Below are 13,392 nucleotides of genomic sequence, written 5' to 3'. Positions count from 1 at the left end.
ACCTGAAAGTTGGCGTTCTGGGCCAAGATGGTGGCTTCCCAGCTGTGGACAGATCCAGGGTGTGAGGCTGCCCCAGGCTGGCAAGCTGGGGTCCCTTGGGTCATAATTGTATTCCCAGCTGGGACTCAGTGAACCTTTGAGGAGGTGGGATTCCCCAAGTTGGCCTGTTTCCTCCATAATTTACTCACAAAGGTCCAAGGGACAAGCTGGGTACAAAATGTTTTCAACCCATTTTATCACGTTTACCAGGCACCAGGTATCAATAGTTAGAGTTTATGAGCGAAGGCTAATTGTGAGGCACTTCTTACTCCTCTCAGCCACTCTGTAAAGCAGGAATTATCCCCATTATTAAGGTGTGGCAACTGAGGTTCATGGAGGCACACGGTCACACGGCTGAGTGAGTGGGAAAAGCCAGGATTCGAGCCTGGGTTGGTACACCCCTGTTCTTTCCATTCCTCCAAGGGCTGATGGCTGACAGAGATGACTAGGATCCCGCTCCTTCCTTTGGGGGGAGTGGTGCGACAGACTCATCCCAGCTAACTATTGCACTGGTCAGAGTGATGTCACTGCCAGGGCAGCCTAGTGGAAGCTGATTCATCTGCTGGAGGTCAGGAGAGGCCTCTGGGGAGGGTGGCTAACCCAGGTCTGGATGGGGGAGCAGGAGAATGAGGCTGCAGAGGTTCCAAGGCCAGACACCCAATGTCCCATTAGACAAGGGCCTGCTTCCCGTAGGTCCTTACCATGGGACCCCAACCCCCCCAACCCTAGTCAGGATGCCCCAGTGGGGAGGGGTGAGATCCCTGACCCTACACGGGGGGGTGAGGAAAACTCTGCAGGACCCCTTGTCAGGCTCAATACATCACTGAGTGGACACCTGGACCACTGTGGTGGTGGTGGTGGTGGCGGGGGCGTCCCATGGGAAGGGCCCCGGGGGTCCCATGGGTGGGAGCATGGAGTCTCCCGGTCCGGCTCTGGGGGGAGGGGAAGGTGGCAGACAGAACTACCTGTAGGTCAAGGGTGTTCTGGAGTGGTGAGACAGGGTGAATGAAGCTAGTGGTCATCTGGGGGTGCTTTGGGGTCTGCAGGGGAACTGCCTGATTGGCCGAGGGTGGGGAGAATGCCTCCTAAAAGTTTCAGGCCAGGGGAATGTGGGGGATTTGCAGGTCCTTAGAGTGGGAAGCACTCAGGATGGGAGGAAGAGGAGACTTCCCGGTGGGCAGCGTGGTGGAGGAAGAAGTCACTGTGGGGAGGGGCTAGTTTGCGGTGGGTGAGGGGTTCAGGGGCCATCCCAGAGTTCTTTGAGGAGTCCACGGCGGGGAGTGGGAAGGGGTGACCGGGATCGCCGAGGAGAGGGGCGGTGGGGTGCTGGGCCCGTGAGGCGGGTGGGGGTGCGGGGTCCGCGTCTGGGGGGCGGAGCCACCGCTGGGAGGGGCGCCAGGCCGCCGCCCCCTCCCCGCTCCCCCGCGGCGGCGGGCGGGGACCGAGACCAGCGGGACGCCCGCGCCCGCGGCCGGCCCACAGCAAGGGGAGCGGGCGGCGGTGAGTAGGCGGCGGCCGGCCGGGCAGGGCCATTCGGGCAGCGGCTGCTCGGGCAGGTCCGGGCAGGGCCGGGCGGGAAGCAGGCAGCCGATCCGGGACCCCGCTCCGGAGCCGGAGCGAGGACTCCGAGGCCGCGGCCCCGCCTCCTCCCCGCCCTGCGCCCGCCGATAGCGGGTCGCGCCCCAAGCTCCAAGCCGCGCCGGCTGGGCCGCGCCGGAATCACAGCCGCAGCCGTAGCTGGAAACCGGCCCGAGCCGGGTCCGAGGGTGAAGCCCGGTCCCGGCGGCGCCAGGAGCCGGGCCCGAGCCCCGCGCGGCTCATGGCGGGGCCGCGGGTCGCGCTGCTGGCTTGGTGCCGCCGCCAGTGCGAGGGCTACCGCGGTGTGGACATCCGCGACCTGAGCAGCTCCTTCCGGGACGGCCTGGCTTTCTGCGCCATCCTGCACCGGCACCGGCCCGACCTGCTGTGAGTGCCGGGAGGGCGGGCGGCCGGCCGGGGCGCAGGGCGGCGCGGACTCGAGGTGGGGACCCCCGCCCCGCTCAGTGACGCGGAGCCGGGGCGGCGGCAGGCGCCGCCCCCGGAGGCCGAGACTCCCACCCTCCCGCGGGCCCCCAACGCCTCAAGGAGACCCTCTGATCCAGGGCACCCCTCCCCCACTTGGCCTCTTTGACCCCGCCCACTGGAACACAGCCCGCCCCCCATGCCGGTCTTTCTGCTGAGGCCCTGGCCCCGCCCACAGGGCACTGATTTCCGCCCAAGGGACACCGAAGCCTCCAAGGCCTTGCCTCTTTGAAGGAGCACCGAGCCCTCCTTGGGGACCCTGGGCCTTTCTTACACTAAACTCTTAAACAGGCACTCTGAGCAGCCCCCCTCCACGTGGGGCATTGAGGCCTGTTCCCTCTGTGGGGCCCCCTTGCTTTGATTCCCCCATGCGATCATGTTTCCAGGGCACTAGCACAGTGCCTGGCACAGAGGAAACCCTAGGTTAATAGAGGTCAGATGAATGGATGTAACCCCCTCCCCATTAGGACACAGACCTGTCTCCCCAGGTGTGTTCCGCATGTCTCTGCTGTCCTCAGTGGGGCAGGGAGGCTGAATGAAGACTCCTAGGGTCTGACCTACAGCCCTAATGGGCTGCTCCAGGGTGTGAAATGGCCTCTTCTTGCCCCCAGGTGCCCAGTGAGGTTCCACGGGAAAATTTATTCAGACCCCAGAACAGTTGACTTGGTGTTTCTATCTCAGCTCCCTCTTCCTTGGGCCCTGGAACCTCTTCCATTCATTCATTCATTCATAAAACACTGAGTGCGTGTTTATCTGGCAGCTGCCATTCCTTGTACTTCTGGTCTCATCTGCAAACTGGGGACAAGAGTCATGGTCCTTGTCTGTCTTGCTTACAGCCCCTCGGACAGGGCTCCCCAAGCCTGACAGGGCCTGGAGTCTTTGTGTGTCTGTTCCACCTCCTGTGCTCCCCAAAGACAGCACCTGGGAGGCTTTGATGAAGGAGGGAAGGAAGGGAAGGATTGCCTCAAGGATTCGATGGTGTAGATGCATTTAGCTTATTCTGTACCATGTAGGTGGTGGGGTGGGCCCTGGAGGAGTGGGTTTTGGGGGTTGTGGATGCAGAAGCGAACGAGATGAGGTGGAGATGTAGGTGGGCTGCTGCCTCTTGTGGGGCCTGTGGCACGGGGTAAGGGGGCTCAGGAGCCGCGCCTTGAAGGTTGGAGAAGGAGGGCACCCAGATTGGACCCACGCATTAGAGCGGAGGGCTCAAGGGGTCTTCTGTTTTGGCTGGGGGGCAAGTGGTGAGGCAGGGTTGGCCAGCGTGTGACAGGACTTAGGTGTCAAGCTAAGCCACGCAATGGACCCGAGCCTGCCAGCACAAAGTGCTGGGAAAATCACTGGATCCCTCCAGGCATCAGCTTCCTGGTCAGTAAAGGGGGGCTGATAATAAGACCTACCTCCCAGGATTGTTGGGAGAAATTAAATGGGGCAGTGAACATTCAGTTAACATTAGTTATTATAAGAAGTGTTATTAAGCAGGAAGGGATGATGAAAGTGTCTCATTCCTTCGTTTATTCCACAAATGTCTGCAGAGTTATACTCTGTGCTGGACACTGTGCCTGGTAATGGAAATAGCTACTAACCAACCAAGAGGCAAACCCCACACAGTCTCCCATGGCCTATGGGGGTAACAGATGTATAAGCAGTGCTGATAACTCCACGTGGGAAGTGCTGTATCAAAGGGCTAGGTTGGGAAGGCCTCCCAGCCGTCACATAGACTTCAAGGAGATAGCAGGAGCTGGGTCAGGGCTGAGGGAAGGGCATTCCCGGCAGAGGGGACCACCTGAGCAGAGACACAGGCGGCACTGTTGGAGCCCATAGCACAGGGCAGGGAGGGCTGGGAGATGTGGCTGGGCCAGAGTGCTTAGGGCTTCCTGCTGGCTAAGGAGGGTGGATGGGGCCACAGGGAGGGATGTGGCTAGAGTTCGTGTGGAGCGGAGGGGGCTTCCCTCCTGCGAAGAGATCCAGAATCAGGTCCAGGCATTCATTTGCAAGGCAGGCCAGCATCTGGGCTGCCAGCCCATTGCACGGGAGAAAAACCGAGGCCCAGAGAGGCATAGAGAGGCATAGAGAGGACCTCGGTGATGGCTAGGGAGGATCTCCATGAGAGTAGGGCTGGGGTGGGGGCGAGGGCAAGCACCATCTTCTAAAGTGGTTCAGCCTTCTCGAGCTGTGGGCTCATTCCCCCTCCTCAAATCTAGGCATCTTTAAGCTCCCTTGAGGGACCATGTGGGTTTCATTTTTGTGCTCCTCACCTCCCCCAGAGCCAAATAGAACTTCCCAGCCTTCGAAAACTCTCAGAAAATATGTTTCCAAAGCCTAGATGTTGATTAGGGACGAAGGTAGGGGAGGGAGAAGTGGAGGAAAAATTGTGGTACGTGGGGACCTTTACAGTTTTCACACTGTTTCCGGCATTTACGCATTCAGTAGACATTTATGGAGTGCCTACTAAGTACCGGGCACTGTGGAGGGTGTTGAGTGCACGCCGTGAACAAAATGTGACCCTGGCCTTCTAAGAACACTGCTGGGAGACTGAAATAAACGGCCCAGACAAGCTGCTTTTGTCTCATTCAGCCTCAGAACAAGCTTTTGTTGGGGGCTGGGCTGCTGTCACAGTGTCCCCGAGGTTTAGAGAGGTTGTGTAGCTTGCTCAGTGTCACACTCTTAGGCAGTGGCCAAGCAAGGGGAGGAGTTCGGGACCCAGCTGAGGGGAGAAAGAAGCGGTCTGGCCAGAGGTGGCGAAAGGGGCTGAAGTACATACACAATCCCCTCCCCAGCCCACTCGGCCTTTTGGCCTTGGGCACCTCCTGGGGTCTGCAAACTACCCCTTCCTGCCTTGGCCCACGTTCACTGTACCTTGATCTCTGCCTGGAGAAGTTAGCAGGCAGGTGGGCAGCAGGAGGAGGGCTCTCTTGTGTCTGTGAGGCTGGCCTCTAACAAGACTGGTCCTCCCCACCAGCCTGGGAGGTGGCACGAGGGCTTCCCCTAGTTTGCAGATGGGAGAATGAAGGCCACGAGGACTGCCGACCCGCCCAAGGTCACACAGCCTCACCTGGAAGAGCAGGGCCTGGGACCCAGACTTTGGAGGCCGTACTGCCTTCTCCGGCCTCTGGGCCCACGTCTCAGGCAGTCAGGCTGCAGTTTCCAGCCGTAGAAGGACAAGGCTTGGGGCGGGTGTACCCAGGAGGCTGCTGGGCAAGAAGGCTGGGTCTCCTCCGCTGGTTTCAGCCACTCCAGCAGCTGGAGCCAGGAGGTGGGGAGGGGAATAAATAAAAGCTAGGTTACTCCGGCAGGCCCTGCCACTTCTCACCTGTCCCAGCTTAGGAACTGGGACACCCTTCACTGCTCCCCGAAGGATGGTGCCCCTAGGAGTGGCTCAGCGGGGTTGGCCGACCGTTCCGTGCCAGCAGCTCTGGAGAATGTACTATTTCCAGGCTGGTTCCGACTTGTTCTATTCCCGGCCCCACTGAGACAACATTCCTCTTCGGCCTGGGTTAGGGTTTCAGCAAGTTGGTGTGGCTGTCCAGGTTTGTGACAGGCAGTGGAAGGAACAGAAATGTGGATTCCCAGGACGGCTTCCTCTTCCCGGGGTGGCTTCCTCTCTCTGGGCCTCAGTGACCCTATCTGTAAAGTGGGGTAAATACCTGCCAAGTAGAGTTGAAAATAAATTCAAGACAGGAGCTCAGCCTAGTTCTCAGCGTGAGGTCAGCAATCTGTGGGTGTCCTTGTTGTCGCCAGCATTGGTCCTGGTCTTAGTTTTGTCTTTGCCACTGAGTCAGGACATGGCTTCCTGGGGGATAAACTCGAAGCTGGGGCTTTTCAACCCCGCCCCTTCTGAGTGATTTCCAGCCTCTGCTTGGAGGCCCCCGGGGGCCATGTGCTCATTCTCTGCCCCACCTGGCAGCCCCCGCTCTATTAGCACGTGTTCCTTGCCTCAGTTTCCTCCTCCACAGTCCACAGACCCCTCCCCCAACCCTGCTGAGACCCAGGCTGGCTGGGATGTGGTCACCTCCACTGGTCACACCCCTGCCCCAGCCCTCTCCTCAATGCTCCTCCCCCACTTTGTCTCTTGCAGAGAGTTTGATTCACTTTCCAAGGACAATGTCTTCGAGAATAACCGTTTGGTGAGTCCCCCAGACAGATGGAAGCCCACGAGGCTGTGTGTTTTGGGAGGGTGTGTGTCGGAGGGCAGGGGTCTTGCAGGGCAGGAGCTGAGGTGAGGGGCTCACGGACCAGCTCCCAGAGCAGCTGCCTTGCACTGGGGCCCTGGCCGCTCCTCTCCCCACCCCCTGCTCCCCTCTGGCCGACTTGTGCCTGGAGCACCAGACCTTCCCCTTCTCCAGGTCACAGTCACCCCTGCCCTCATCCCCCTCATCCCGCTGAGCAAAGCTGGGTCTGTGCAGAGTGGCGCCCACTGACCCTGCCTCGTCTTCCTCTTCCTGCTTGTGACTGCTTCTGTGCACGCCCCATCCTTCTCCCACCCCTGCACCTGCCCTCCACCCGACACGTTCCCACCCCCCCCCCCGCCCCCCCCCGCCTCAAACCTTCCCCCACCCTGGCATCTGCACGCCCCCAGGCCTTTGAAGTGGCTGAGAAGGAGCTGGGAATCCCTGCTCTCCTGGACCCCAGTGACATGGTCTCCATGAGTGTCCCTGACTGCCTCAGCATCATGACCTACGTGTCCCAATATTACAACCACTTCGCCAGCCCTGGCCAAGGTGAGAGGGGTGCAGCCCTTCAGGGAGGCTGGCCCTGGGGGCGGGGCATGTGTCACACTGTCTTCTGAGGTGCAAACAGGCACAGGGAGGCAGCTCATCATTCATTCACTCACTGAAATATTAATTGAGTAAAATAACACTGTGCTGGGCCCGGGGGGCACAGCGGTGAAGGAGATCGCTGCCTTCGGGGAGCTCATAGTCTGGCGGGGGAGACAGACAACAAATGCGTGAACCAGTAACTGAGTGAAATAATGTCAGAGGAGGGAATTTCCTGGTGGTCCAGTGTTAAGGACTTGGCGCTCCCAGTGCAGGGAGCACGGGTTGAATCCCTGGTCGGGGAACTAAGATCCCACAAGCCACTTGGTGCGGGGGAAAAAAAAAAAATTAATAATGTCAGAGGAGACAAAGCAGGACGAGTGCATCCACTGTCTGTGAGTTCACCTCTCTGGCACCCACCCTTACTTCCTGTTTGCAGACGCCTCCCTGGGTTTTTCCCTCCGGTGGGGAAGTGGTCCTGTAGGGCTGTTGTGTAGCATCTCCCCCAGCAGTGACCTTCAAGGCCTGAGAACTAAGAAGCTGGGGAATTGTGTGGGGTGGGATAGGGGGGTGGGGGTGGGGGGATGGAAGACTGCAAGGGTATTTCTCGGCCCTGAGTCAGGTCACTGGGTGGCTACTGAGCCTCCTGCCTGGAGAGTCCCCATGTGGGAATCTCTCCTGGGCCTTGTCTTCCGCAGAGAGGAAATGGGCTCAAAGAGGGGAAGGGAGGAGCTCAAGGTCATACAGCAGGAAAACCAAGTTCGGGTGTCCCGACTCCTGCGCTGTGTCACTGCTGTCAGGGGTCCTCTGGGGGTGGGCACCTTGCCCCTCCGCTGCCATGTCGGTCCTTCCTCCAGCCTCTGCTCTCCATGTGGACAATCTCAGCCCATCTCTTAAAAGAAAAGTATTCTAGGAATTTTATTTTTAATAAAATTTAATTTAATTTTAAAAGTATTCTAGGATTTTTTTTTTCTTACTAGGAGTAAAACATGCTTACTGTAGAAAATTAGAACATAGAAAACATAAAAATTAAAAGATTAAAATAATCTGTTACTCCCCATCCCCCCCCATAATGCTAGGGATTAATATTATAATTGAACAAATAACATTATATGTATTTTACTAGAAATAAAAATGAAAGTATTTCTCAACTGCCGAGTGTCTGGTGAGAGGCAGCGTGGACTGAACGTTTCTGTGCTGCCATTTACTGTCTGGGTGACAGTGGGCCACAGGGTCACCTCTCGGCTTAGGGTCCCCTTTGCAGTGAGGATAAGAACAGCACCCATCTCACAGGGTTAATGGGAGTAAATGAGGAAGGATGACCTGTGTCTGGTCCTTATTGAGGACTCAAGGTTACTATTATTATTACTTTTTTATTCCATTGGTTAGAATTTAGCTTGCTCACCTAGAATCACAATTCAGTCTTATCTTCTGGAGGGTTCCCTGTGGCCAAACCCCGATCTCCCTCTACTAAGCTCTTCTCTGGAGGGCCTCCTTCCGGGGACCTGCGGGCTGGGCAGGTGGAGCAAGGCCCTTGGTAATACTGTCGGTGGTGCCCACTTTGTTCCCGGTCCTCACCAGGCACCCTGGGGGTGAGGTCGCCCTGGTGGCCCAGCTCCCCGTGTTCTGCCGGGGCAAGAGCACCCCCTGGGCCTGTGGGGAACTCCTGTTGCTAAAGGCACAGCTTGTGCTACCATACGGCTTGGCCCCTAAGTGCAAACCATTTTTATCCCACCTGCTGCTCAACCAGAGGGAATGCAGCGAGGTGTTCCAACGCTGGAGGCGAAGCTGGCTCTTAGGCTCCCCCAGATGGTCCTCTTCTGTACTTTCTGGGTGAGGGGAGGGATTTCAAGGGTAATTTTGACCAGGCTTGACTTTCACTGTACTGGGTAACTTTGGAAGCTGGCCGTGGTTGAGACAACACCGTGCCGTGCTCTCCTTTCATCTTGTGCTAGGCTTTGTGGAGGCCGGTGACCCTGGGCATGTCAGCTGACCCCTGACCTCCAGGAGCCACAGCCTAGTCTGGAACCAGAGTGTGACGGAAGGAAGCCCAGTGGCTGAGGGACTCAGAGGAGGGGGTAGGGGTGACAGGGGTGGTGTCATCAGGATGAAGCCCAGTTTCTTAGCGGGGCCCCTGAGGGCCTCTCCCGACTTAGCTTAAGCCACTCACTGCCCCAGCTGTAGTCATACTGAATTTCTTGTGCTGCTTTGAATGTATCACATTCCTTTACTGCTAAGCCTTTCTTCTTGGTGATCCTCCAGTCCCTGTCCTCACCGCCCATGCTCTGGCACACTCTTTCCTAATCATCCTCTCACCCCACATTTTGCCTCCTCCAAGCAGCCTGCCCTGATATACTCCAGGTGTTCTTATAGCCCCCTGCCCCATGGTGAACATATAACACTCTGGTCATAGTATCTCAATTACTCCCTCTCCCCTGTAGACCTGCTACATGACTCCAGCACCTGGCACTTATTCATTCATTTAACAAATATTTATTTCGCCTCTACTGTGTGCCAGACACTGTGCTAGGTGCTAGGGAGAGAGCTGAGAACGATACAGACTCACAGAGCTTGCAGTCTAAAGGATGGGGGAGGGGAGAGAGAACAAAGTAATTAATATAATTGCAGATAAGTCCGATAAGCAAACAAAATAAGGTAATGGTATAAAAAGCAATGAGAGGGGCTTCCCTGGTGGCACAGTGGTTGAGAGTCTGCCTGCCGATGCAGGGGACGCGGCTTTGTGCCCCGGTCCGGGAGGATCCCACGTGCCGCGGAGCTGCTGGGCCCGTGAGCCATGGCCGCTGGGCCTGTGCGTCCGGAGCCTGTGCTCCACAGCGGGAGAGGCCACGGCAGTGAGAGGCCCACGTACCGCCAAAAAAAAAAAAAAAAAAAAAAAAAAAGCAACGAGAGGAGGGAAGTGGCTATTTCAGGTGAGTAGTCATGGAGGACTTCTCTGAGAAGGTGACATTTGAGCTAAGCCTTGAACAAGGAGGAGAAGGAGGCCATGTGAAGATCTGGGGAGGAATATTCCAGGCAATTGGGGCAGCAGGGGGCCTGTGTGCTCCAGGGGAGTGAGGGGGAAGGAGGAGGTGAGGCCAGGGTTGGGGTAGCAGTAGGGGGTGGGGGTGGTGGGGTAGTCGTGGTGGTAGGGAGTGGGCCCCAAATTTTTGACCATGACTCATGGTAAGAAATATGTTTCCCATTATAATCCATGTTCATGTACACATATGTCAATGAAACAAGTTTCAGGAACCGATTCTTCCCCTTAAAACAGGAGATGCCCACAGATATTTCCTTCTAATTCATCTTTACAGTATGCTAGTTGCAGTCCACTCAGTTGATTTCAGGGTCCGTTAATAGATTGTGACCTGAGGTTCTGGCAATGCTACCTTAGACTAGTGAGGAATTTGGATTTTTTTTGGCCGGGCCTCACAGCTTGCAGGATCTTAGTTCCTCAACCAGGGATCCAACACAGGGCCCCCTGCATTGGAGGCGCCTAACCACTGGACCACCAGGGAGTTCCCTGGATTTTATTTTATTTTATTTTATTTTTTATTTTTTTTTGTTTTGCGGTACGCGGGCATCTCACCGCTGTGGCCTCTCCTGTTGCGGAGCACAGGCTCCGGACGCGCAGGCTCAGCGGCCATGGCTCACGGGCCCAGCCGCTCCACGGCATGTGGGATCTTCCCGGACCCGGGCACGAACCTGCGTCCCCTGCATCGGCAGGCGGACTCCCAACCACTGCGCCACCAGGGAAGCCCCCTGGATTTTATTTTTAAGAATTAGCATAGGGCTTCCCTGGTGGCGCAGTGGTTGAGAGTCCGCCTGCCGATGCAGGGGACACGGGTTCGTGCCCCGGTCCGGGAAGATCCCACATGCCGCGGAGACTGCGCGTCCGGAGCCTGTGCTCCGCGACGGAAGAGGCCACAACAGTGAGAGGCCCGCGTACCGCAAAAAAAAAAAAAAAAAAAAAAAAGAGCATACAGTAGTATTGATTTATCTTTTGGTATACAGTTCTCTGAATTTGGGGGTTTTATTTTAATCACTGGGTACAGAGTAGGTGCTTAGTGGGTATTTGCTGAAGTAGTGAAGGAGCAGAGTCATGGAGGAGGCGGGTGGGCTGGGCGGTGGGTTTCTTCTGGTTCGAGGGCGTGCAGGCAGGGTTCCGGGCTGCACCTGCCCACTTGGGCTTGGGTGGGGCAGCTCCTCGGCCCCAGGGAGCCAGCCCATCTTCCTGAACCTTCAGGCCGGCGCCATGTGGTTCCTCTTCTTTCCTTCCCTTCACCTGTTCAGCCTCGTGGGAAGGAAGCTACCCGTCCTTTCACATGTTGGGTGCTGATGGTTCTGTGCTTGTCCTGGTGCCTTATCTTACTTTATGTTTTTAAAATAAATGTATTTATTCATCTTTGGCTGCGTTGGGTCTTTGTTGCCGCACGCGGGCTTTCTCTAGTTGCGGTGAGCGGAGGCTACTCTTCGTTGCGGTGCACGGGCTTCTCATTGCGGTGGCTTCTCTTGTTGCAGAGCGTGGGCTCTAGGCACACGGGGTTCAGTAGCTGTGCCTCGGGGGCTCTAGAGCGCAAGCTCAGTAGTTGTGAGGCACGGGCTTAGTTGCTCCGCGGCATGTGGGATCTTCCCAGACCAGGGCTTGAACCCGTGTCCCCTGCATTGGCAGGCAGATTCTTAACCACTGCACCACCAGGGAAGTCCCTGGTGCCTTATTTTTCACACTGCCCTGTGCAGTGGGAGTCACTGTTCCGCTTTGCGGAGGCCTGGCAGGGTTGGGTAGCTTGCCCTTGGCACTTAGTTTGGAAGGAGGCATCCCCTGCCTGTGTGAAGTGGGAGCCTGGTCCTACTGCGTCAGTGGTCTGCCCTCAGGTGGTAGCCATGGAGCTCAAAGCTCAGGCCAGGTTGGGCCTCCTGGACCTCCAGGGTCTCCAGCTGCCTCAGAGTCTCTTTCTGGTCTCTTGGCAGCCGGGGTCTCATCACCCAGAAAGGGCCTGGCAGCATCCTCCCCGCCATCCAAAGCACCCACTCCCGCGGAACCAGGAGACAGGGCTCAGGTAGGCAGATGCCGGGGGTGGGCAGGTGGGGTGGGGGGACAGCTGCCACTGCCGCGTTCCGCGGGTGTTCTTGGTCCCTTTCCCGTTGGCTTTGGGACTAGATTCTCACAGGCCAGGCCAGGGCGGTAGGGGCAGGGGATGGCAGGCCTGGGAGGGGCACAGGGCATCCACAGCATTGACTCTCCATCATGGGACTCACAGGACTCTCCAATGCAATACAGCAAATTCTCTCCTTGATTCCCGTGAGACAGAGCTTTAAACTTCCTAGGGGGATTCTGCTTAATCCTCTCAGCAACACTGGGAGGTGGGTATTGTGTGTCCTGACGTACAGATGAGGAAACTGAATCTCAGAGAGGTTTGGTCATTTGTTCAAGATCTCTCAGCTGGGAAGTGGGGGCCTCACTGCCAGCCCCCTGCTCCAAGATGCTTAGGGGATGACACCAGCGTTTCACGTCTGGACAGCACTTCACAGTGTGCAGAGGGCTTTTCCCACCTGCTCCCAACTGCGCCTTGCTGGAGGACCTCTTGAGGGACAGGGAGCCCAGCCCACGGTGGGTGTCCAGTGAGCATGTGCAGGGCTGAGACAGGCAGGGGTTATAGGATTCCATTTGGCAGGTAGGAACCCAAGGCTCAGAGACGAAGACAGCTTGCTCAAGGTCACAGTGCTTAGAAGCTGAGAAACTTGGCCTTAAATCTGCTTGGTTCTAGTTGGGGGGACAGAGGAGGCAGACGAGGTGGGCCTAAGAGGGCAGCCACCTGTCAGGCAAGGCCCACCTGCGGGGACGGGAGCGGGACAAGAGCAGCTCAGGCGAAGGGGTTATACAGCCGGAAGCTGCCTTCCTGGCGGACAGGGCCCCAGAAACCGGAAGTCTGGATTTTTGTGTTTCCACCCTGACTCAGTGACCTTGAGCAGGTCTTTCCCCCTTTCTGGACTTCAGTTTCCTCATGTGCAAAGCAGTGACAGTCCCCACCCTCTGCCCTTCTGGGGCTCTGACGGAGTGTGTTAGCACTGCTCACTCTTGGGAGATGGCCACCGTTAGAGCGGGGAACAGGGAGTGTTCTTGAACAGGAAGGCTGGTGACCCCGACCCAACCCCCAGTCTGTCCACCCCGTTCCCTGCAGGGCGATGAGTGTTCCTCGGGCAGCCTGTCAGAGCAGGGCGCCCGCCGGACCCCCAGTAGCACGTGTGCGGCCTGCCAGCAGCACGTGCACCTGGTGCAGCGTTACCTGGCCGACGGCAAGCTGTACCACCGGCACTGCTTCCGGTGAGTGGGCGGGCCCTGGGGGGCAGGGAGCTTCCCTAGATCCAGCACCATGGTGTGTCAAGCCCCTTGGCAGGCTCGTCATGCTGGGGCATCTTGCTTTTCCCCATTTTACTGATGAACAAACGAAGGCCTAGTGAGGGGAGAAGACTTGGTCAGTCACAGAATTAGAGACAGAGATGGGGCCAGAGCTCTTTGAGACTAAGTACCTGATGA

General features: G+C 57.4%; 1 protein-coding gene across 2 annotated transcripts in view; it reads left to right on the top strand.

Moving 5' to 3' along the window:
- Nucleotides 1-1,545: 1,545 nt before the first annotated feature.
- Nucleotides 1,546-13,392, top strand: part of MICALL1 (MICAL like 1) — a 31,846-nt gene continuing 19,999 nt past the window's right edge. For both annotated transcript variants that reach the window (XM_032644839.1, XM_032644840.1), the window contains exons 1-5: nucleotides 1,546-2,004; nucleotides 6,176-6,224; nucleotides 6,677-6,818; nucleotides 11,826-11,914; nucleotides 13,037-13,179. In XM_032644839.1, the coding sequence (XP_032500730.1) occupies nucleotides 1,859-2,004; nucleotides 6,176-6,224; nucleotides 6,677-6,818; nucleotides 11,826-11,914; nucleotides 13,037-13,179 (569 nt within the window). In that variant the 5' untranslated portion in view covers nucleotides 1,546-1,858. The remainder of the gene's footprint in view (nucleotides 2,005-6,175; nucleotides 6,225-6,676; nucleotides 6,819-11,825; nucleotides 11,915-13,036; nucleotides 13,180-13,392) is intronic.

Source organism: Phocoena sinus, chromosome 10 (genome assembly GCF_008692025.1).
Source record: "Phocoena sinus isolate mPhoSin1 chromosome 10, mPhoSin1.pri, whole genome shotgun sequence".
In the NCBI taxonomy this organism is placed as follows: domain Eukaryota; kingdom Metazoa; phylum Chordata; class Mammalia; order Artiodactyla; family Phocoenidae; genus Phocoena; species Phocoena sinus.
Note: the sequence above shows the minus strand (reverse complement) of the source record. Positions and strands in the feature narration are given on the sequence as shown.